We start from the raw sequence: 22,067 nt of genomic DNA, 5'->3' as shown, positions 1-22,067 counted from the left end.
AAGTGACATGAACTAATGGGATAAAAGTGGGGTGAGTGACCTGGGAGTCCAGAAAGACCTGCAGATTCAAGGGCTCTATCTGTCAGCTATCGATGCTCTACCAATAATGGGAGAAGTCAAAGGCTAGGGTCTGAAACCTGGTAAGATGGGAAAAGAGAGCCTCAGAAGGAAGTACTAGGATAAAAAAATTCACCCCTGATGAACATGGATGCAAAAGCCCTCAACAAAATATTAGCAAACCAAAATGAACAATACAATAAAAAGATAGTACTCCATGATGAAGTGGGATTTAGTCCAGAGATGCAAGGATGGTTCAACATCCATCCATCAATCAATGTAATACACCACATTAATAAAATTAAGGATAAAAATCATATAATCATCTCTATAGATGCAGAATAAGGAATTGACGAAGTTCAATATTCATTTATGCCCTGACCAGTGTGTCTTAGTTGATTGAGCATATCGTCCTGCAAAGTGAAAAGATGCTGGCTCGATTTCCAATTAGGGCACATGCCTGGTTGCAGGTTCAGTCCCCAGTCAGGGCTCATGTGAGAGGCAACCAATAGATGTTTGTCTCTTGCATCAATGTTTTTCTCCCTCCCTTCCCCTCTCTCTAAAAATAAATTTAAAAAATGTTTTAAACATTCATTTGTGATAAAAACTCAACAAAATGGGTATAGAGGGGACATACTTCAACATAATAAAGGCCATTTATAAAGAGCAGGCCTTGCTTGGGAGAGCAGGGTACCAAAATAAATAGGTAAAAAAATAAATAAATAAATGAAATGAAATGCAATAAAGGCCCACAGCTAACATCCTACTAAACAGTGAAAAACTAAAAGCTTTTCCTCTAAGAGTAGGAACAATTAGGATGCCCATTCTCCTTTCTTTTATTTAATATAGTACCAGAAGCCCTAGCCAGAGCAATTAGGCAAGAATAAAAAATAAAAGGCATCCAAATTGGTATGGAAAAAGTAAAACTGTTACTATTTTCAGATGACATGATATTATATACAGAAAACCCTAAAGACTCCACATAAAAATCCTATTAGAACTAATAAATGAATTCAGTAAAGTTGCAGGATACACTATCAATATGCAAAAATTTTTGCATTTCTATACAGCATTTCTATACTTTAACAATGAAATATCGGAAAGAGAAATTAAGAAAACTATCTCATTTATAATTGCATCAATAAGAATAAAATACCTAGGAATAAATTTAACCAAAGATTGATGAAAAAAAAACCCTGGCAAGGTAGCCCATTTGGTTAGAGCATCATCCCAATATGCCAAGGTTGAGGGTTTGATTCCTAGCCAGAGCACATACAAGAATCAATCAAAGAATGCATAAATAAGTGGAAAAACAAATCTCTCATATCTCTCTCTCTCTCTCTCTCTCTCATCTTTCTCTCTCTCTATCTCAAATCAATAAATAGCCCTGACTGATGTAGCTCAGTGGATTGAGTGTGGGTTATGAACCAAGGGGTCGCCAGTTTGATTCCTAGTCGGGCACATGCCTGGGTTGTGGCTAGGTCCCCTGTTGGGGGCATGTGATAGGCATCCACACATTGATGTTTCTCCCCCTCTCTTTCTCCCTCCCTTCTCCTCTCTCTAAAACTAAATAAAATCTTTTAAAAAATAAAATCAATCAATAAAAAAATTTTATAGACTGATGAAAAATTAAAAATACAAATAAATGGAAAGATACTCTTTGCTCATAGATTGGGGAAATTAATATTGTTGAAATGTCTGTATTACTCAAAGCAATCTACAAATTTAATGCATCCCTATCAAAATTCCAATGGCATTTCTTACAGAAACAGAACAATCCCAAAATTTGTATGTAGCCATAAGAGGATCTCAAGCAGCCAAAGCAATCTTGAGAAAGAACAAAGTTGGAGGCACCATCCTCTCTTATTTCAAACTATATTACATAGCTATAGTAATCAAAACAGTATAGTGCTGGCATAAAAACAGATACCTAGATCATAGGAACAGAATAGAAAACCCAGAAATAAACCCACGCATACACATTCATTCATTTACAACAAAAAAGAAAAGCATACTCTCTTTAATAAATGGTGTTAGGAAAACAGGACAGCTACACTAAATGAAACTAGACTACTATCTTACACCATACATAAAAATTAACTCCAAATAGATTAAAGATTTGACTGTAAGACCTAAAACCATAAAACTCCTGAATGAAAACAGGTGGTGAGCTTGACATTGGTCTTAGCAATGACTTTTATATCTCACTTCAAAAGTAAAGGCAAAAAAGCAAAAATAAACAAGTGGGACTACATCAAGCTGAAAAGTTTCTGTACAGCAAAGGAAACCACCAACAAAATGGAAAAGCAGCCTAGTGAGTGGGAGAAAATATTTACTAATAATGTATCTGGTAAGTTGTTAATATCCAAAATATATAAAGAACTCACAATTCAATATTAAAACCAAACAACCCTATTTTACAATGGGCAGAGGATCTGAAAAGACATGTTTCCAAAGATGACATACAGATGACCAGCATGCATGTGAAAAGGGGCTTGATATCACTAACCATCAATAAAATGCAAGTGAAAACCATAATAAGATATCACCTCACACCTGTTAGAATGACTATCATCACAAGAAATAACAAGTGTTAACAAGGATATGGAGAAAAAGGAACTCTCGTGCACTCTTGGTAGAAATGTAACTTGATGCAGCCACTGTAGAAAACAGTATAGAACTACCAGATGACCCAGCAATTTCATTTCTAGGTAATTATCTGAAGACAATGATAATACTGATTCAAAAAGATATATGTGCCCTGGCTGGTGTGGCTCAGTTAGCTGAGCATCATCCTGCAAACCGAAAGATTAATTCTCAGTCAGGGTACATGCCTGGGTTGCCTGCCCTTCCTGGTTGGGGTGTGTGGTAGAGGCAACTGATCTATGTTTCTCTCCCTCTCTTATTTCCTCCCTACCCCTTTCTCTAAAAATAAATGAATAAAATCTTTTTAAAAATATGCACCACTGTGTTTATTGCAGCATTATTTACAATATGGAAACAATCTAAATGTTTATCTATGGATAATGGAAAAAGTATAATACGACTCAGTCAATAAAAGAACAAAATGAGTCCTGGCTGACATAGCTCAGTGGATTAAGTGCTGGCTGCAAACCAGAGTTGCCAGTTCAATTCCCACTCAGGGAACACATCTGGGTTGCAGGCCAGGTCCCTGGTGGGTACCACCTGAGAGGCACCACACATTGATTATTTCTTTCTCTCTCTTTCTCCCTCCATCCCCCTTTCTAAAAATAAATAAATTATTTAAATTTTTTTTAAAAAGAACAAAATGAATTATTCTTATTCAGCCATAAAAAAATGAAATCTTGCCATTTGTGACAACATGGATGGACCTTAAGGCATTATGCTACGTGAAAATAAGTCAGACAGAGAAAGACAAATACCATATGATCTCACTTATGTGTGTAATGTTAAAAAAATTAAGTCATAGATGCTGAGAACAGATTGGTGGTTGTGAGAAGGGGGATGGGTGAAGGGGATCAAAAGGTACAAAATTTCAGCTATAAAATAAGTAATTGTGATGTAATGTACAGCATGGTGACTACAGTTAATAATACTATATTGCATATTTGAACTTGGTAAGAGAGTAGATCTTAAAAGTCCTCATCACACACACAAAAATTTTTTTTGTAGCTATACATGATGATGGATATTAACTAGACTTATTGTGATCATTTTGCAGTGTATACAAATACCAAGTCATTATGCTGTACATTTGAAACTAATATGCTTTGTGTCAACTACACCTCAATAAAAAAATTTACCACTGTTCCCCATTCTTTCCTCTGCCTAATCACAAATACTTGCCAGTAGGCAACAGAACCAGAATTCTCAACTGATGATGAAGATTCATCTGCCCCAGGACTACAGAAAGGTTAGGGGATGGGTGGGATCCCCATGAACTGGAGCGAAGGATAAAGGATGTAACGGTCCAGTTGGGACAGGAGAGCCTGAAAGCCAGGGTGGTCCTAACAGCCAAGAATTTTCCTCTACCCTCCTACCCCACCCCAACAAAAATTAATTAAAAAAGACTGAGAATGAAAAAGTAGGAGGTACCTCTCCAAAGAAGACACCCACATGGCCAATAGATATATGAAAAGATGCTCAGCATCACTGATTACCAGAGAAATTAAAATTAAAACCATATTGATATATCACATCTGTTGGAATGGCTATAATCAATAAATCAACAAACAAGTGGTGGCAAGGATGTGGAGAAAGGGGAACCTTTTGCACTGTTGGTGGGAATGCAAATTAGTGCAGCCTCTGTGAAAAACAGTATGGAGATACCTCAAAAAAATTAAAAATGGAACTGCCTTTTGACATAGTGATCCCACTTCTGGGAATATATCCAAAGGAACTTAAAACATTAATTGAAAAGGATATAAGCACTCCTATGTTCACTGCAGCGTTATTTACAATCACTGAGATATGGAAGCAGCCCAAGTGTCCATCAGTAGATGAGTGGATAAAACTATGGGACATTTACACAATGGAATATTACTTGGCTGTAAAAAATGAGAATTTTTTACCATTTGATACAGTATGCTAAATGAAATAAGCTAGTCAGAGAAAGACAAATACCATATGATTTCACTCACATGTGGAATCTAATGAACAAATTGAACTAACAGGCAAATTAGAGACTGAATCATAAAGAGCAGGATGATAGCTGAGGGGAGTGGAGGGATTCAGCAAAAGGGTAAAAGGACTCATGGACATGGACAACGGTGTATAAGGGAACTAAATGGTAATGGAAAAATACAATAAAAACAATCATTAGCAAAATAAATAAAAACAAAAAGTGGGAGGTGCCTCATCTGTCCTGTTCATCATTAGACCTATTGGGTCTGGCATAGCACCTGCCACACCTTAGATAAATAAAGCTTTGTTGAATGGAGGAGCTGAGGATCCCGTCCCGCAGAGGGGCTGGCAAAGTCACTCTAGGTTAGGGTTTGAGTAGATGGGGTGAGAAAGAGGGGCTTTTGTACCCTGTGTGAAGGGGCAGTGTCCTAGAGACTCATCCCCTTCAATCTAGGCTTTTTTTCTTTGTGGTTTGTTTGGGGAATGGGGAAGTCATTTATTTTTCTTAGATTCCTAGTGAACATAGTATCTTTTTTTTTAAAGATTTTATTTATTTATTTTTAGAGAGGCAAGGGAGGGAGGCAAGAGAGAGAGAAACATCAATGTGCAGTTGCTGGGGGTCATGGCCTGCAACCCAGGCATGTACCCTGACTGGGAATCGAACCTGTGACACTTTGGTTTGCAGCCTGAGCTCAATCCACTGAGCTACGCCAGCCAGGGCTTGAACATAGTATCTTAAATGGAAAAGAAAACTGTCCGTTACCAGACCAGGACAATTGGGTAATCAAAATTTCTTCATTAATAAAATGAGTTTGGACTATGTAATTTCTGAGATCCTTCTCAGCCCCAAAGTTCTATGATTCTAAATACATAAACTAAAAGTTAAAACGGGGAAATAGGGCATTCATTCAACAAATATGTGTTACTATGACTTTGCACTAAGAACAAAGGATACAAGATGACTAAGGCAGTCTGCACTCAGGGAGCATAAAGCCAAGTGAGAGAATAAACACTTAATACTTAGAACACTGTGTAATCTTTGTAAGGTTACATTTCTTGAGCACCAAGTGCCATTTCATGCACTTGACAATTTAATCTCACAATACTATTACATAGATATTTTTATCATCCCCATTTCTCAGCTAAAGAAACTAAGATATACGGAGGTTAAATAATTTGTCAGTATGTGGTAGAGCAAACAATCTGGATTTAGGGTCTATGTTCAATCACATAGCAATGAAGCACCAACAATGAAAGATTCAGGAGGAGTATGGAGGGCACTCAGACTTTTTTTTTGCTACAAGTTCCTGCAAATATAGTGGCAAGTGGATTTTTATCACATTTTTTTTGGTCTTCGGTGAGGTCCTCATCAGTTTAAGACAGTGTAGCCATGAAAAACCATTTCTTTGTAGTCCACAGGGAGCTGAATTCAAATTCCAGGTTTACCACTTACCTAGTGAATTTTTTTTTAACCTAGTGAAGTTGACCAAGTCTAAGCCTCATTACATAACAGGAGAAACAACCAGTTTCATTGGAAGGTCAGGATTAAATATTAAGTTGAGCCACTGTTTCTGGAGGTCAAAACAGAGGTGGAATCTAACAAAATAGCATTCCTTTGTGCCTGCAATTTAAAACAAAAACAAAAACAACTCCAGCTTTAAATTCTTCTCTTATGCTGTGTAAGGCATAGTCTAAGTGTTTGTGTGGCCCTATGGGCTCAGAAGTTGCATTAGTCATCTTGACCGGTGTGGCTCAGAGGGTTGGGTGTCCTCCCACAAACCCATGGGTTGCTAGTTCGATTCTCTGTACCATACCTGGGTTTTGAGCCAGGTCCCCTGCTGTGGGCGTGCGAGGGCAACCAATCACTCTCCCGCATGTTGCTGTTTCTTTCTTCCTCCCTTCCCCTCTCTCCAAAGATAAATTAAAAAAAAAAAAAAATTGCATTAGCCTCCGAACAGCCTCACGAGATTTGGCAGTTCCTCCAAAGATCTGGACCTTCTTTCCAGCCAACTACAATCACATCCCTTGGGGGCCAGAGATGTCATGAGCCATGACAGCTCCATACCCTACCTACCACACACAGACTCAGCGCGCACTTTCACCATTCTTTCTACATCCTATTTTACCCTTGTTTGTCGCTCGATGTACGAGGAGTAGTGACGTTGGTTCCGTTTTAAAATGTGGCAAGTGAGGCCGACAGAGGGTCTGGCCTCGTCCAAGGTCTCAGACACAGCGTTCAACTTAAATATGGTTCAACTTAATATTTAATCCTGACCTCCCAATGAAGCTGGTTGTTTATTCCTGTAAGGTGGGTTAGGCGTTAGTTCGATCAGCCCAGTTACTGCCTCTAGTTACGTGACCTCTGCAAAGTCCTTGGTCCTCTCTTGGGCCCGTTGCCTTTTCTGGATAAGAGTGCTAATACCGCCCTTTCTCATACAGTTCTTTTCGGTTCAACCCAGGCTCTCCTGTGTCCGTTCTTGGGGACCTCCGGCTGTGGTGATAGGATGCGCAATACACTGCGGGGCACACTCGCGACCCTCCATAAATACCAGCATACCAGACGCAGCTTGCCTTGGTAGTCCTTGGTCCTAACCAACTACAGGTACCACAGAGCGCCAGGAAGGAGTGACTGCAACTGCCCAACCCCGGAAAAGGAGAAATGACCAGGCCACGCCCCCAGTAGGCGGGGACCGGAGGTTCCTTGTGTACAGCCTGCGCCTGCGCACCGCCATGTTGTTCAACTCGAGACCACCTGCCTTCCGGACTGGGGCTTGTTAGTCACTCGGCGGGGCGGGGCCAGGTGATGGCTACCAAGGAGACCAGCTGGCTTGCGCCACCTGCTTCTACCTCTGGACCTCGGCCCTGCGGGGCCCCAGGACAAGTGGCACGAGCTGCGGGGCCGTTCTCCGGGCGAAGCGGCCGCGCAGTCGCCCGACTTGGGGAGTGGACCCGGGCGGCTGTGGAGAAGCAGGGGCCGTACATGGTGATGCGCATGCCTTCCATTCAGGCCAAACTGCGTGAGTGCGGCCGGAGGGGTTGTCTGCCTGCACGGGCTCTGAAGTCCCATTGGGGCGACCTGGGAGAGGCACCTGCAGCCCGCTACCGTCCCTGAAAATCTCTTCGACAAGAGCGGGTTTCTGGCGTTTGGGAGGCATGGCGGAGTGGGGAAGATCCCGCTTACTTGGGCCCTTTGACTTGCAGAGAAGCACCGGGACCTGGCCAAGTCGGTTCTGCGGAAAAAAGGCATGCTGGCGGCCTCGCCGAACCGCCCCGACTCTTCAGGGAAAAGGTGTCAGCCGGCGCCACCTCCTTTGTACAAGCAGTTTCCAGTGAAGGCCTTAGTCCTCTGGCTGGGAAACAGGGAACTCACGTTTAAGGCCCAGCTTTAATAAGGGGAATTCCTATTCCCCTGACGCCAACCAGTCAGGTTCACTATTTTAAAATAGGAATACTAATGACCTTTTCTTCTCGCCCCCTTTTAATAACGTGATGATGTCAGGGCAAGGACTTTGTAATGAGTATTGTCAGGGTACAGAATCATTCACTAAGTTAGGGAGGAGCATAATGGCTGGGTCCCCCAGGAGTAAAGTTGCAGAGCAGTGTGGGAAGAGCGAATGCTGTTTATATATATTTTTAAAACAGAGTGGTAAACTCTGAGGGTTGGACAGGATCTTATTCAGTACCTCTTATAGATAGAGCAGAAACTCAGGTGAAGAGATTTCCATGAGAGCTTGTGGTTTTTCTGTTCTCTAGTTAAGTACAGTGGGTGGTGGTGGTGAATTTTCCTGACTGATGAAAGTTTGGCTGTTCTTTGGGAGCCGTAGGGGAAGTGGGGAAGTGTGTATGCTGAGGAGCTGTAGCCAGATACATGCCTAGTGGTAGCTGTGTGATCAGGTAGAAGTCAGGAGTGGTGCAATCAGTTCTTTTTCCATATGAGAATGGATTCTGGCTTTCCCTATAAATGTGGTGCTTTATCTATGCTTTGATCTCTTGCCCCCATCTTCCCTCAGGTCAGTGAAGTTTAACAAGGGCTATACTGCTCTTAGTCAGAGTCCTGAAGAAAACCTGGTGTCCTTCAACTCTGACAGGTGAGTGCTTTCCTTGGTAATAATACCCCTTGAGGAGTGACTTGGGTAAAACTAGATCGCTTGGTGCCTTCCCTAGTTCCCTCTCTCCTCCAAGATGCTTCATGCATGTTCCAGAGCTGTCTTCTTTGGGTCACTATCCCTTCCCAAGATGGCTTGCTTAGAGGACTTAGAGGACTCATGCTGCTCTTGGACTTGGAGTATCAGTCTTGCCCGGGGAATCATAAGTCCTATAGACCCCCTTGCATGCTTTCCACCTTGCCATTTGCAGCTGTACTCCACAGGTATCCTCCTGAATTGATTGTCTTCCTCTTCCAGTGATGGGGAGCTGGAATCCAGATACTCTTCCGGGTATTCCTCTGCAGAGGCAAGTCCAGAATGCCTTCCTGTGCGGGGCCATGCATCAAGCAGTCACCACCACTGCCAAATGCTTGTGTAGTGCCTGCTGTGTGCACAGCACTGTACCAGACTTCCAGTTGGTTCTCTAGTCTTGTACTCTGCCCTCTTCCCACAGCAGAGGTATAGGTGTCTGAGGAGGGCTCTTGAAAATCCAGGAGACCATAGACCTGTAGGGTTGGAAATGATCTCACAAGTCTCAGTACAGGCCACCACTGAGAAAAGGAATTCTCTAGAATTCTCTATATTCTCTGGGAATTCTCTATAAATCCCAGCTAAGTGTTTACTAGCCTCTGTTTGCTTGGTTGCTTCTTGTAATCAGGTACTCACTACCTCTAAGAAACCTTGCTGCCTGTCCTCCCCCTAAGACATAGGCACAATTCCTCCTGTAGGTAGCTCTTAGAGCTAAGTCTTCCATATTAATTTGAAACGTCTTCTGAGGCCTGGACTCAGTGGTCCTAGGCCTGCCTTCCGGTGTCACACAGTAATTCTAGTCTCCCTTCTTCTGATTATCTTTTATCTGAGATCAGCATTTCTCCATCCTCTGGTCATCTCCACCAAGCTTGCTTTCTTCCACACCAAACAACCATTCCATCTCTGGGAACTTGGATACTGTTGGGCTGGCCTTCTGGACATAATTCCAGAGTGACTGTCCCAGACAGAAACAAGAGACGTAAAGTTCTGATATGTGCAGCTTCTGCCTTTGACAGAAGTGAAGTGCTAGTGACATGACTGTACACCACTGGTATTCCTTATTCTCCCAGAAACCGTTGGCTACCCTCAAGTTTCTGTCAAAGACAATAGAGGCAGTTTGTAGATTTTATCCTCCTTGAATATCTAGGTGCCTAAGACTGTTAAAACTAAGAAAGTAAAATTAGCTGGGAGCTAAAGTAAGTCTTACACCTTTCCCAGTCTGACTTTCCTTCTGCTCAGCAGAACTGGTAGAGCCAGGCTGACAGACTCATTTGCAGGGAACAAACTCTGCTGGCATCAGAGGACAGTATGTCTCACCAGCACTACAGACACAGCTGTTATCCACCCTGTTGTGTAATTTATACTCCTTTACTCTTCTACCCCATCATTCTGTTATTGTCCCATATTCTTCAGCCTTCACGGGCACCAGTCTGGGTTACCAGTAGGAATGGTCAGAGCATTGATTTTCAAACATAATATAGAATCTGGTATTTACATCAGATTCCTCAGTACTCTTTAATGAAAGCGACTCCTTCAGAGGTTCATAACAAGCAGCCCGGACAGTACTGGCTCAGACCCCTGGGTGCCCCTCACAGGTAGGAAACAGGCTGGGGCACAGGTAGGAAGAGCTGGCACTTCCACCTGTAGTCCAGGAATGTGTGGGATTGACCTGAGGGTGGAGCATTGACAGAAAGCTCTGATAAGGGAATGTGGGCCTGCATTTTGGGCAGCAGTTATTTCTGCTTTGCAGCCTGGCTTATAGTTTTCTTTCCTGCTCTTAGCAGGTAAACCAGGATGTGAGCCGCCAGCTGCTCCAGGATGGGTATCACCTGGATGAGATTCCAGATGATGAGGACTTGGACCTCATTCCCCCCAAGCCTATGGCCTCCTCAACGTGCTCCTGCTCCTGGTGCTGTCTTGGGGATTCTTTCTCTTGTACCCTCCAGTAGACATAACCCCTTAAAATGGACCCTGCTTGCCATGCCTGCAGGACCCTTTTCTGCTCTTCATAGGTCACAGAGTACAGTGGAACTGCTGTCAGCCCCAGAATCACTTGAGGTACAGACTTGGGAAGTCAGTGAGCTATAGTTGCCCCTACCTGGTGCTACTCATGCCAGAGGCCCCCATCTGGGTGAGAGGGTGGTATGTGGAATTCTGCAGTTGTCCTCAGCTACTGGAACAGAGTTTGGTGAAAACACATTAATAAGGGCAGGAATATAGGAATTCTGGCTCTTGCAGAATTGCAAGAAAGTTGACGAAGAAAAACTCTTGAAGACATCATTGGTATTTATAGTCATGCTCTTCAGAGGAAAAAAGCTTTTGTGTCCAGGTTGTGCATGATGGTGTTATGTGGAGGCAGAAAATAGCACTTTGTGGCTTGCAGCTGGAAATCTTTAGGAAAAAAGAAAACTGTATGGGACCAGTTAAAGAAATTCCTTAAGCTCTCCTCCTCTTCCTAACTCCAAGATGTTTCCCTGTCAAGACAGCATAAAGCGGAGCCCTTTGGCCCTCTTCTGGTTGCGCATAACTATTGCAGGGAGGACAGCAGCTTGCTTGATGCCATAGCAGGATGAAGGCTTCCAGAATCCCTGGACCCAGAGCATCCCCAACTGATCCAATTGTCTGCCTAGGTTTAGTGACTCTGGTAAGCCCTAGTTAGAGGAAAAACTGCTCCACTATGTACATATTTATGTCTTAATGGTTTTTGCTAAGTTTCTCCATTCAGTCTTTTAGTTAAATGTTGGTCCCGGAAGCCTGTTTGCATATTTTGGTTACCAGCAGAGATAGCTGCAGGGAGCATTCAGGTGCCTTCCAATTAACCTTTTAAACTGGAGAAGTAGCAAAGGGTGAGAAGTATACTGGCCCTGGGCTCTGACTAGACGGAGACTCACAGGATGGGGAGTAGACACCTGTGTCAGGTCCCAAGGTAATGGAGATAATCTGCCATTGCAGAGGGCCTCCCTTCACCCTGTTACAAACTGTCTATTGGGTCCAGCTCTCCCGATTCCTCTGATCACAGCATGTGCCACAGTGGATACTCGAGATCGGACATTTTACAGTAAACCTTTGGGTACAACATAGCCTCTCTCAACTCTTTGTGAACACAGCAAAGGTGAATCCCACTCCCCCGTGACCCCTACTCTTGCTAGACCACACCTCTCCCTAGAATTTAGTTTTACAATGTTTCTGTTTTGCCTTACCTAGAACTGTGGTGAGGTAGGGTTCCCAGCCCAAGGGACGTGGTAGTCAGGATTGGATTGTGGGCCCCATATGGGAAAGTGCCTGGTCTGTTGACACGTTTGATGTCCTGTGACCACTAGGGGTTAATGAGGGATGGCATGGCCTTTCCTGCTCTACTGCTACGAGCTGATTAAGAGAATGTCAGATAAAAAGGCCATATATGTCAGATATGATTACCCTTGTGAGGGTAATCCTAGTAGTGCTTGATTAGCATCTATCTTGGTGCTTTTCTCAAATTTTAGAAAGCTGAGAATAGTGTCCAGGGGGCTGTAGCTAACTTTTATTCTCCAGTTAGCAGTGTCATGGCAGGAGGGAGATGGAACAGGGACCAGAGGCACCTCATGTTAGGGTCTAGGATGGGGGAAGCATGTAGTTATTCTATTCTGGAATGAGGCTCTGCAACTCTACACCTCAGAAGGTTCCCCACATTCTGAGCAGTAGGTGCAAATGCTTTCAGGGACTGAAGACATCTCCATTCTGAACCCCTTGCCCACCCATGGAGGCTATATCCAGGCCTTTCTGGTTTCTGCAGTAGAGAAATATGTACAAAAAACTCAGATGTAGGTAGGATCTTGTAAAGGAAAACAGTGGCTAATGGGAAACCCAGTGGGGACCAGAAAGTGCTGTGACAGCTCAGTGTGGGGCATTTGGCAGCTGCTGGGGGTAAGGGGAGCAATAGGATCACAAGACCAAGGTCCCCCCAGGTGATTGGTGCAGTTAGTCAACACTAGGGTATTTGACTGCGTCTCTGAGAGGGTGTTTGAGAGTCAGTTGACCCTGAGTGGGAGGCGTTACCTTTGTGGGAGGTTATAGGAACCTGAAGTGGGGGACAGTGTGCAGTGAGGCAGGATAAAAATGGTCAGTTTGGGGCCACAGGCTAAACTCTCACCAAAAGGCACCAAGGTACCCAGAGCCAAACTACCTTCATTGAGAGTGCCTCATGTGCTGTGACAGTGCCCCGGGAGGAGGGGTGTATTCAGGCTCACTGTACAGGTGGGGGTGGTAGTAGATGGCATTTACCAAGTATTCCACAAAACCCCTGGCTTAAAGTTCCACAACTCTGTGAGTTTATAGTAAATACAGTCATGCTGGTTGAACTGTCTCTGTTGTAATAGAAGTTTTAAGGCCCAAGCTGCAGTCATTGCCCCTTCTGAATTCTGAAGTGAAGAAATAGCTTAATAGCCCCCCAATGACCATTCCTCCTAGGATCTCCTCTCCTTTTTGCTGTTCCCAATGGGCATCATTTTTAGGCCTGCTTCACTAGAGGCCATGGATGGAGTCAGTCTTTGCACATCATTTCTCAGAATGAGCTCTCCTTGACAGACCCTCTCTTTCTAAATAATTTTTTTTGTAGTGAAGAAATTTGGGGGCCAAAACCCAGAACAGATTGTCCAGAACTTTTTCCAAATGCGTAGTTGCCTAGAATTCAGTTTTATGAGAATCTAAACCCGTAGCCTCCAGGAAAGAACCAATAGCCTGGGTTTCTGCTTAGTCTGGGGTGATAAGATCTAAGACTGTTGGTTAGAATTTTAAGTGGCAAAACAGCTGGGTGACCTGAAGGAGTGTGTCCACCTCTATCTGAGAGGGTAGGCTCAGGGAGTATTTGTTCTAGGTACTTGGTGCCAGCTTGGAAGAAGTTGCCTTTCACAAGGTGAATTAGATTGTCCTGTCCCTGTATCTACAATGACTGAATGTGTTCCAGAGAAGTTGCTGACAAACTTTCTCTGTGAAGGGCCAGTCAGGCCGTACAGTCTGGCACATCTACTCAACTTTATAATTGAGAGCAGGCAAGGTGGTTTGTAAATAGTAGGCACGGCCAAACCCAGCCCTCTGGCCTTAGGTGCTGATCCCTGCCCAAGGGCCAGTTTTAACCCTGGAGAAGAATCTTGCTCTTTAGACCCACTTTCTACTCTGCAGGGCTGGAGGGCCCGAGGCCTGCCTGCAAGCTCTCTACATCTGAGGCTGAAGCTGGCTGCTAGACTGGATTAGACAGGACAATCAAATTCACCTTATGAAGGGCAACGTCTCTAAACTGGCAGGAAGTACCTAGGAGAGCACATACTCTTCCTGAGCTTACCCTCTCAGATAGAGGTGGAACACACTTCAGGAGGTTATACAGCTCTCTGTTTTGCCACTGAAGATTCTGACCAACAGTCTTAGACCTTCCTATAAAAGGCTCTCGAGTTCAGCCTACCCACTTCAGGGACTGGGCTGCCAAAAGGCTCAGTGCCTCTTACCCCATAGCCTCAACACAAGTGATCTTCAATTGCCTTGACAAAGCAGGAGGGTGACAAGGAGCAACACTAGACCACATGCCTACCCTTTCACTTCTCAGCTGCTAAGGAAATGGGCAGTCCTAAGGCAAGAACCCTGTTCTTAGAAATTAGTTACCTAAGGTCCTGGCCAGGTATCTCAGTTGGTTAGAGCATTATCCTGCTACACCAAGGTTGCAATTTTGATCACTGGTCAGGATACACACAAGAATCAACCACTAAATGCATAAATGAGTGGAACAACAAATCAGTGTTTCTCTCTAAAATCAATAAAGAAATTGGCTACCTACCCTTTTGCTGTAACTGATGCTGAGCTAATCATAGATTTCACCAGCCTAATACTACAGTGAAAACAGATGCTCTTCTGCATTGAGTCTGGCTCAGGTACGGTGAGAATGCAAGTGGAGTGTTGGCCCTTAGTCCTCACATAAGTCCCTCTCCCCAGGAAGATGGTTCAGCCTAGGCCTGCTCAGGAGCCACTACCTCAAGAGTTTAGAGCGGGGAAGGAGTTTGGGCTGGGCCTAAGGAGGTAAGGCTGGCCAGGATTTAGGGTGACTAGGAAGGAGAGCCAGGATGGCTGTAGCCTCTACAGCAGACAGCAGGCACGGAATAGCAGCAGGTCCTCAGGCACAGTGAGCTTCAGTGAAACACTCTCATTGGCCCCAATGAAGAGTACCCCACCACGCTGCAGGGGGATTACTGCCTGGGCTGTGGGAGTGCTGGCTGTCACTGTGCCCTGCACCATCAGGAGAATGCTGGCGGAGTCCACTGCCAAGACCTTGTATTCAGTGACCGAGCCAGGGACCTGGGCAGGAAGAAACAAAATGGTGCAGCTTAGACTCTGCTCCTATAGCTCACAGGCATAGAACAGCAAGGGCAGTGAGAGGGAGCACTCTGCTGCCTTCTCTCCCATATCTCGCTCTTAGGCATGGAGGCGTACATCTGGTGCCTGGTACAGAGAAGAGTGGGCAGGTCCTGTGACCATCTCACCAAAAGAGCTTCACAGAAAGACTCAGCCCTAGGTATAGTACACGTGGCCTTTGCAAGAGTTTTTCATGCCTCACAAAAAAGACCCACCATGGACTCCTACTTACCTCTATCTTCATAACTGTGAAGTCTGGTACAGGGGGGTCATAGAGAGAAAGGTAGGGGTCTTCCTGACTCCGTGTTGGAGTAAAGAGCCTGTCCTTGCTGGGGCTGGGAGTATAGCTGAGCATATCACACAGAGTTGGCACATCAATAAACTTGGGTGTCAGGCCAGCACGTACTGTGTTATCTGAACACGCCATGCATTCCACACAGTCTGGGAACAGAGAATTGTCACTTATTAGCTAAAGAAGAATGCCTTGGTGTTAGGCTCTCCAAGGCTGGTCCTAACTTGAGCACCACAAACCCTTTGCAGTTAGAACTGCATTCTCTGGGAAAATGAGCTAAAATACCAGACGCCAAAAACATGGGACAGATCACCCACTATTGTCAGGGGTAGTCATGTTCACCTTTGGGGGAGCCCCAACCCTTCTCAGACTCTAATTCTCCCACAAAATCCTGGCCATAAATGGATAAATGGCCAACAGTCAAAATGCAGCACCTTTCTGTGGCCACATGTAATTTAATGTGAAATCTCTGGGTTGATAGGACAGAAGGCAGTGTGATGCAGGGGGGAGAACAGCTGCCGTTAATTTTTTTTCATTTAATAATTTTTAGAGAAAGAAACATTAATTTGTTCCACTTATTGATGCATTCATTGGTTGATTCCTGTATGTGCCCTGACCAAGGATCAAACCTGCAACCTTGGTGCATCAAGAAGATGGTCTCAACTGAGCCATCTGATGAGTACAGAGAGAGCAGCCTTGATCCAGTTATAGCCTAGGTTTGAACTGTGGTTCCCATACATCAACAGGGTTTAACATGAGAGTATCATGACCTTGTGGAGTTAGTGTGAAGATTCAAACAGTGTCTTGACACCAACCTGGCATTCACTGTCCTCACTGGCTGCTTCTGTGCTGACCCCGGGAGGTGAGAACTGGATGGGACTTTAAAGGTCTCCTCGACCACCCTCTCCTCATTTGTCTAGATGGGGAAACAAGGCCCAAAAGGGATGCAATAGGGCTTCCTGCTGAAATGTGGCTCACCTCCTTTCAGATAGGCATGGGGTACATTGGCCTCCAAAAACATGGCTTCCCCCGGCTTCAGGATAAGCAGGTTCAAGAAGTATATGGCAAAGCATCCGATATCACCTGGATACTGCTGGTGCAGCTGCAGCAAAAGCTCCCCACAGATATCTTCCACATTGTTCCCAGCAGCCACTGAGGGTCACAGAGTACCCCAAAGTCACTTAGGGATATTCACTGATATACACAGACCCACTTAGCCAGGGAGTCCTGGGGAAGCCCATGACCACAGGAATCTTGACCCTGGTGGGCATGTTCTCCCAGCCATATGCCCAGCCTCTTGGAAACCAGTCTTCGTTGATATTCCAGCCTGCCCAGATACCATTTTTCTCATTTTGACCATCTATATGCCCAGCCCTACACTAGGCGTTAAAAGAGCTAGAGTGTTTGTGGGGGTTTTTTTAGGACAGACAGTATTGCCCAACCTCAACATTAGTGACATTTTGGGCCAGGTAAGTCTTTGTTGTAGGGGCTGTCCTGTGCATTGTAGGATTTTTAGCACTTCTATCCACAAGATACCACTAGCACCCCAACCCAGATTTTGACAACCAAAAGTGTCTCTAGACAATTGCCAGTGTCCCCTAGTTGAGAACCACTGCTCTAGGAGCTCAATATCGGGTTAAGAGATAATCCAATAAGAGTTCTGTGTATCACAGCCCACGCCTTTCCCTTTCTTAGCACTGAAAGTACTGCATCTCAGAAAATAATTCAGTCCCAGGCTAACTCTGAAGGCTGGTCACCCAGATAGCATGAGGAAAAATGTGCCAAGGGCCAAAAGGTATCCCGGAAGACTGACCAGGGGAAGGTGAGCTCAACCGGGGCTAGAGTGGTGGTGGAAGGCTTCTTGGAAATGGGTGGGGAGTGGGCAAGGGGAACTGAGATGTCTTGAATTCGTTGGAGGAGATTATTTGTAAGTAAAAGTAGGGTCAGTGCCACAATGAAGAAACCATCTGGTCTGGATTAGAGGGTGGTTTTGAGTTCATACAGATAGCTGAATGCCTACTCTGTGCTAAGCACTGGGGACACAAAAAAAGGAGCTCTGGCTGGTGTGGCTCAGTGGATTGAGCATCAGCTTGTGAAGCAAAGGGACGCTGGTTTGATTCCCAGTCAGGGCACTTGCCTGGATTGCAGGCCAGGTCCCCGGTGATGGGTGAGAGGCAACCACACACTGATGTTCCTCTCTCTCTCTTTCTCCCTCCCTTCCCTTCTGTGTAAAAATAAATAAAATCTTTTTAAAAATAGAGAACATTAAAAAAAGAAAAAGTCAGAGACAGGTCCATGGCCTGTGTGTGTACATGATACAGAGTCACAGGCATCAGTTCTGCTGTGAGTGCAAGAATCCCTAAATGGACAGGCATGCAAGCAGAGAAAACACCAAAAAAACAAAATATAAGGAGGCCTGGGTAGGGTGGGCTCAAAGGTGGCAGAAGAAATGTGTAGAGACAGACCAGAAGAGTTCTGGAGTCACCCAGAGAAGGAGCTGGGGCCTCATCACATGTACCATATAAGGTCATAGCTTAGAGTCCATTCTGCCTTGTTTTTCACTAGACTGATTCTCGAAACCACAGTTGACTACACCCACCATAGTCATTTTCTGAACTCTCCTTAGCACAAGGTTGGGTACAAAGCAGGTATTTGAGTTAAGATCCACTGACTGAGAGCTCTGGGCATCAGACCAGTGGAGGAGAGGGAGGATCCCCTTCTGTGTTCCTGTGCTCTTCCTGTACCCCAAAGTACAAATCCATCCAGTGGGGGCAGCTATAGGGCTGGTGGAAAATCTCAATGCCTCAATGCCTGGGTCAAAGGCATCCTAATTGTCTTCCAGGCCAATATGTCTCCAGCCATCTAAAGAAGATGACCAGTTAGGAAGCATCATTCAAACTAGGGGCCTGCTTCACAAAGACTAAGAAATACTAAATCACCAACAGGCCTTCTAAGTCAGATCTGTTTTAGTGTTGCACTTAAGCCAAAGGAGTTGAGAACCCTGTCCCCACTGCCTAGTGTCTGTCAGGCCCAGGACAGGATATTGCCCCCAGGCCAACAATGATACCCACCTTGCTGGGTGATCCGCTTCACCAAGAAGTTGAGCTGTTCCACCACCACCTTCTTCTCATTCTTCATTAGGTGGGAGAAACAACTCTGCAGAGCAGAGGCCATGGCCTGGGAGTTCTGGCTCAGACTCTGCTTCAGCTGTGTTGTTGCATTATCTCCGATTAGGAACTGGAACTCTGGCACCTCTGCAGGAAGGCCAAGTCAGGGCCCAATTCAGAAATGGCAAAGTGGAACCCATAGAAGTGGGAAGCTGCAGAAGCCCTAGCCACCCCATCTCAACCAAGGAATCAGGCAATGCTAAGCAAAATTTACAGTGAAAACTGACTGCTCACCACTAGCCCTCCGCAACAACACCCGAGCCTGGTCTCATGGGATTGTCCCAGGGGCTTTAAGAATTCATAAGGCCAACCAGCCTTTCAGTTCCTATGACATTCAATCTCTGTTCCTGATCACTGTTCCAGCTCTGCCCATGCATCCTACGCCCAATATGTACGCGCTCAGCATTTTGCCCAACCTTACTTGTCAGAAAGGTCACAATTTCCTCAACTGGCCGGAAACCACATAAGCCCTGAAAAGAAGTGAGGGCAATGGCCATTTCTGGCTTATGGTTGGCATCAGGGTAGTGCTGTGGAGCCTGGAGGTGCAGCTTCTCTGCCAGTTCCTGTGGATGGCCAGGGGAAGAGGAAGATGGTCAAAGTGCAGCCATCACTTAGCAGGACACCAGTCCCACCCAGGCCTTGCTCTCTACCCTCCCCAGTCACCAGATAGTGATAGCTTCCTACTTCTGGCAACAAGCCCAGTCAAGACATAGTGCAGGAACTCCGGGTTCAGCCAACCCAGAACAAGGACGTGTCCAAATCTGGTGAGAGTTGGGGCAGACTTTAAGAAACCTGGACTGTGAATCTGGAAACCCAAACATCAAGCCACACTCTGACACTAACAAGCTGTGTGACTTTGGGTAAATCTCTCACATCTCTAGGTCTTACTTTGCCCATCAAGAAATGAAGAGTTTGGCCAGACAGATGCTTGTGATGTGACTCATGGGCTTGTTGCAGAAAGACTCCCTGGAGGTGGAGCTGAGGCAACAGCTAGGGTAGCTACCCTGCCCTGGAAGGTGAGCTCTCCCAGAGAGCCAAGTGGGTAAATGTCAGCTATGAACCATCCTGGGCTGGGTGAAGGGAACCCAGAAAAAGCTTGGAGGTATTTCCCTGGCACAAGCTGGTCTGCTCTTCACTTAGAATTAGCTGCCAGCAAGTGTCACCAGCATCTGGCCTTCCCCAGCTAAACCAGGAGTTGCCAGACCTGATTTAGCTTTGAGCTAAAGCCAGCATGGGTGGGGTAAAAATAGCAGTAAAAGTCTTAAGAGGGCCCTAACATAAGCTCTTCTCTACCCTGATTGTACCCCATTCTGATCCTGTACCTTGTCAGGGTGTGCCTGGATGGAGAGGGCTGTTCCAACTGAGAGCACTTTGAAGAGGAAGGGCAACTTGCCATTAAAGGTGTCCTTGACCTTTGAACCCAAGCAGTCCTGGTTCTCAGTGATCCACTGGCCTAAGGTCTTCTGTGAGATGCGATTGTCAAGAATTTTGGCATCTCCCCGGGGGTGGGTCCCCATCCACAGCTGGAAAAACAGGAAATTTGAGAGGAAAACAGGGAGAACCTACCATCACCAGTCTGCCTGCCTTAATCCCAGTTACCCTGTTTCCCATAGGGCAGCTGAGTCCTGAGACAGGCCTCCCAGGACTGGGTATAAATGCTCATGCCATCACGAATATAAAGTAAGGCAGCAGACCCCAGAACATCAAGAGTCAGGAGACACAGGCTCTAGTACAGGCTCTACCTCTAACCAGCTGTGGAGGCTAGGACTACTTACTTCCTCTTTCTGGGTCTCAGTTTTCTCATCTGTCCACAAGGAGAATGACACCTGCACTGCCAAGGTCACTGAAAATCTGACTCAAATGGCTCTGTGAGGTAGAATTTATTTATGCCAATCTCAGATTCAGAAGCTAAAGCCTCCTTATGCTTTGTCTTTTTCTCTACTACACGGATGGGCAGGAGCCCTGACATGTGTGGCTTAGTTGGGCATTGTTGCCAGTTCAATTCCCTGTCAGGCTACATGCCTGGGTTGTGAGTTCCATCCCATTTGGGATGCATAAGAGAGGTATCTGATAGAAGTTTCTCTCCCTCTCTTTCTCCCTCCCTTACCTTCCTCTAAAAATAAGTAAATAAAATCTAATTAAAAAAATTAAATGTAAAAGTCAAAGTAAAAATTTTAATTGTCAAAGAAGACAAAATTCAGTAAGTGCTATGAATTGAGGAAGGAGGTACTGGGAATCCCAGTCTGTTGTGAGAAAACATTTCTTCTTTTAGTGCCAACATCTGGGTTCATCACCCTGCACTAAAGAGGAGCCTAAAAGGCCTCTTCCTGTTTCCTCCCCCTCCCAGGTGATCCACGTGACTTGCCTCAGGCCCTTTGAGTGGAGGAGTCTCTTGGTCTCACCTGCTGCACAACGTGGGCTGAAATACAGCCCAGCTCTCACCTCTGCATATGGCTGGTCCTCTGAGATTCGGGCCAGTGGGTCACTGCTGGCCAGCAGCCGAGCCACTTCACTGTTGGAACCCATCTTCCCCCAGGCATACTGCTGTACCACACAGGAAAGTGGGAATACTGTGGGCACAGACAGAGGGTAAGCTTCCGCTCCACCCGAGGCCTGACTCTACTGTCCCGCAGAAACCTGACACTGAGGGTTTTGTCTGAGGGAGTAAGTCAAATAAGGGGTTCGTATGTTGTTAGTTGAAACCCTTGTCCTCTGCAGGGCTCAATATCCTCATCTATAAAACGGGCAGTGAGGATTTTCTGCAGACGTGAGGCAGATAGTTGGCATGAGGTGACGGCCTCATGAAGAGCAGAAAGAAACTTTTTCACCGCAGGCCGTCTCGAAGTGACCACCGGCAGCCAGCCCCTCCCTCAAGACCTTCCTCGAGGTTTGCAATTACGACTCATTCCCATCGCTGGTTCCCCTCCTCTGCCCGAGGCCCATCCATCTCCGCAAAGTCCCAAGGATGGGTTCTACCTAGCATATCGAGTCGGAAAGTTTCCCCAGGACCAGACCCACCCCCTCCATACTGCACTCTGACGTACAGCCCACCTCGCTGAGCGGCCATCCTTGCAGCACCAGACCAGGCTTCTCGCTCGTTACTCTTCCCGGCAGCACCCGCGATCCCTTTTCGCCCAGAGCTCTATGGGATACGTAGTTCCTTAAGCGCCGCCTCCGAGGCCTGAGAGGCTACGGAGCCCCAGGTGGGCACTCCCCACACTCTGGAATCCCTGTCCCATCCTCTAGCAACCAGGAAAACCCTCTGCCAGCTCAGGGGAACCCAGCCCGCAATCTTAGATCTTAGCACTCATTCGTTTCTTCACTGGACACATTTATTGAGAATCTGCTAAATGCCACGGGCTGTTCTAAGGGCTGAAGAAACATTGGAGAAGATAC

At 45.6% G+C, this 22,067-nt stretch overlaps 2 protein-coding genes across 6 annotated transcripts; one reads left to right on the top strand and one right to left on the bottom strand.

Annotated features, from left to right (window-relative positions):
* The first annotated feature begins 7,381 nt into the window (after window positions 1-7,381).
* On the top strand, window positions 7,382-13,179 carry FAM219B (family with sequence similarity 219 member B). Of its 2 annotated transcripts, none has more exons than XM_045848440.1 (5): window positions 7,382-7,679; window positions 7,864-7,951; window positions 8,673-8,750; window positions 9,066-9,114; window positions 10,622-13,179. In XM_045848440.1, exons 1-5 carry the CDS (start codon window positions 7,466-7,468, stop codon window positions 10,784-10,786), a joined length of 594 nt encoding a protein of 197 aa, XP_045704396.1. In that variant the 5' UTR covers window positions 7,382-7,465; the 3' UTR covers window positions 10,787-13,179. The 2 variants fall into 2 exon arrangements, with proteins under 2 accessions (XP_045704396.1, XP_045704395.1); XM_045848439.1 differs by having other exon boundaries at window positions 10,619-13,179.
* On the bottom strand, window positions 13,122-21,808 carry MPI (mannose phosphate isomerase). Of its 4 annotated transcripts, none has more exons than XM_045848435.1 (8): window positions 21,723-21,808; window positions 21,114-21,241; window positions 19,994-20,194; window positions 19,093-19,234; window positions 18,576-18,758; window positions 16,483-16,656; window positions 15,445-15,653; window positions 13,122-15,155 (listed from the first exon to the last, which is right to left on the bottom strand). In XM_045848435.1, exons 1-8 carry the CDS (start codon window positions 21,736-21,738, stop codon window positions 14,937-14,939), a joined length of 1,272 nt encoding a protein of 423 aa, XP_045704391.1. In that variant the 5' UTR covers window positions 21,739-21,808; the 3' UTR covers window positions 13,122-14,936. The 4 variants fall into 4 exon arrangements, with proteins under 4 accessions (XP_045704391.1, XP_045704392.1, XP_045704394.1 ...); XM_045848436.1 differs by having other exon boundaries at window positions 21,716-21,807; XM_045848438.1 differs by lacking the exon at window positions 21,723-21,808 and having other exon boundaries at window positions 21,074-21,212.
* Between the last annotated feature and the right edge of the window lie 259 nt (window positions 21,809-22,067).

Source organism: Phyllostomus hastatus, unplaced genomic scaffold (genome assembly GCF_019186645.2).
Source record: "Phyllostomus hastatus isolate PE091 unplaced genomic scaffold, TTU_PhHast_1.1 phas_contig_62, whole genome shotgun sequence".
Classification (NCBI taxonomy): Eukaryota; Metazoa; Chordata; class Mammalia; order Chiroptera; family Phyllostomidae; genus Phyllostomus; species Phyllostomus hastatus.
This window is presented reverse-complemented; position numbering and strand designations above follow the sequence as displayed.

Excerpts from the sequence above, each read along its gene's own strand:
- FAM219B (XM_045848439.1), top strand. The coding sequence starts at position 7,466 with ATGGCTACCAAGGAGACCAGCTGGCTTGCGCCACCTGCTTCTACCTCT. Across the intron at positions 7,680-7,863 it reads TTCCATTCAGGCCAAACTGC|AGAAGCACCGGGACCTGGCC; the intron begins GTGAGTGCGGCC and ends TTTGACTTGCAG. Across the intron at positions 9,115-10,618 it reads CCGGGTATTCCTCTGCAGAG|CAGGTAAACCAGGATGTGAG; the intron begins GCAAGTCCAGAA and ends TCCTGCTCTTAG.
- MPI (XM_045848435.1), bottom strand. Across the intron at positions 19,235-19,993 it reads TCCAGGCACACCCTGACAAG|GAACTGGCAGAGAAGCTGCA; the intron begins GTACAGGATCAG and ends GGCCATCCACAG. Across the intron at positions 18,759-19,092 it reads AATTGTGACCTTTCTGACAA|AGGTGCCAGAGTTCCAGTTC; the intron begins GTAAGGTTGGGC and ends GCCTTCCTGCAG.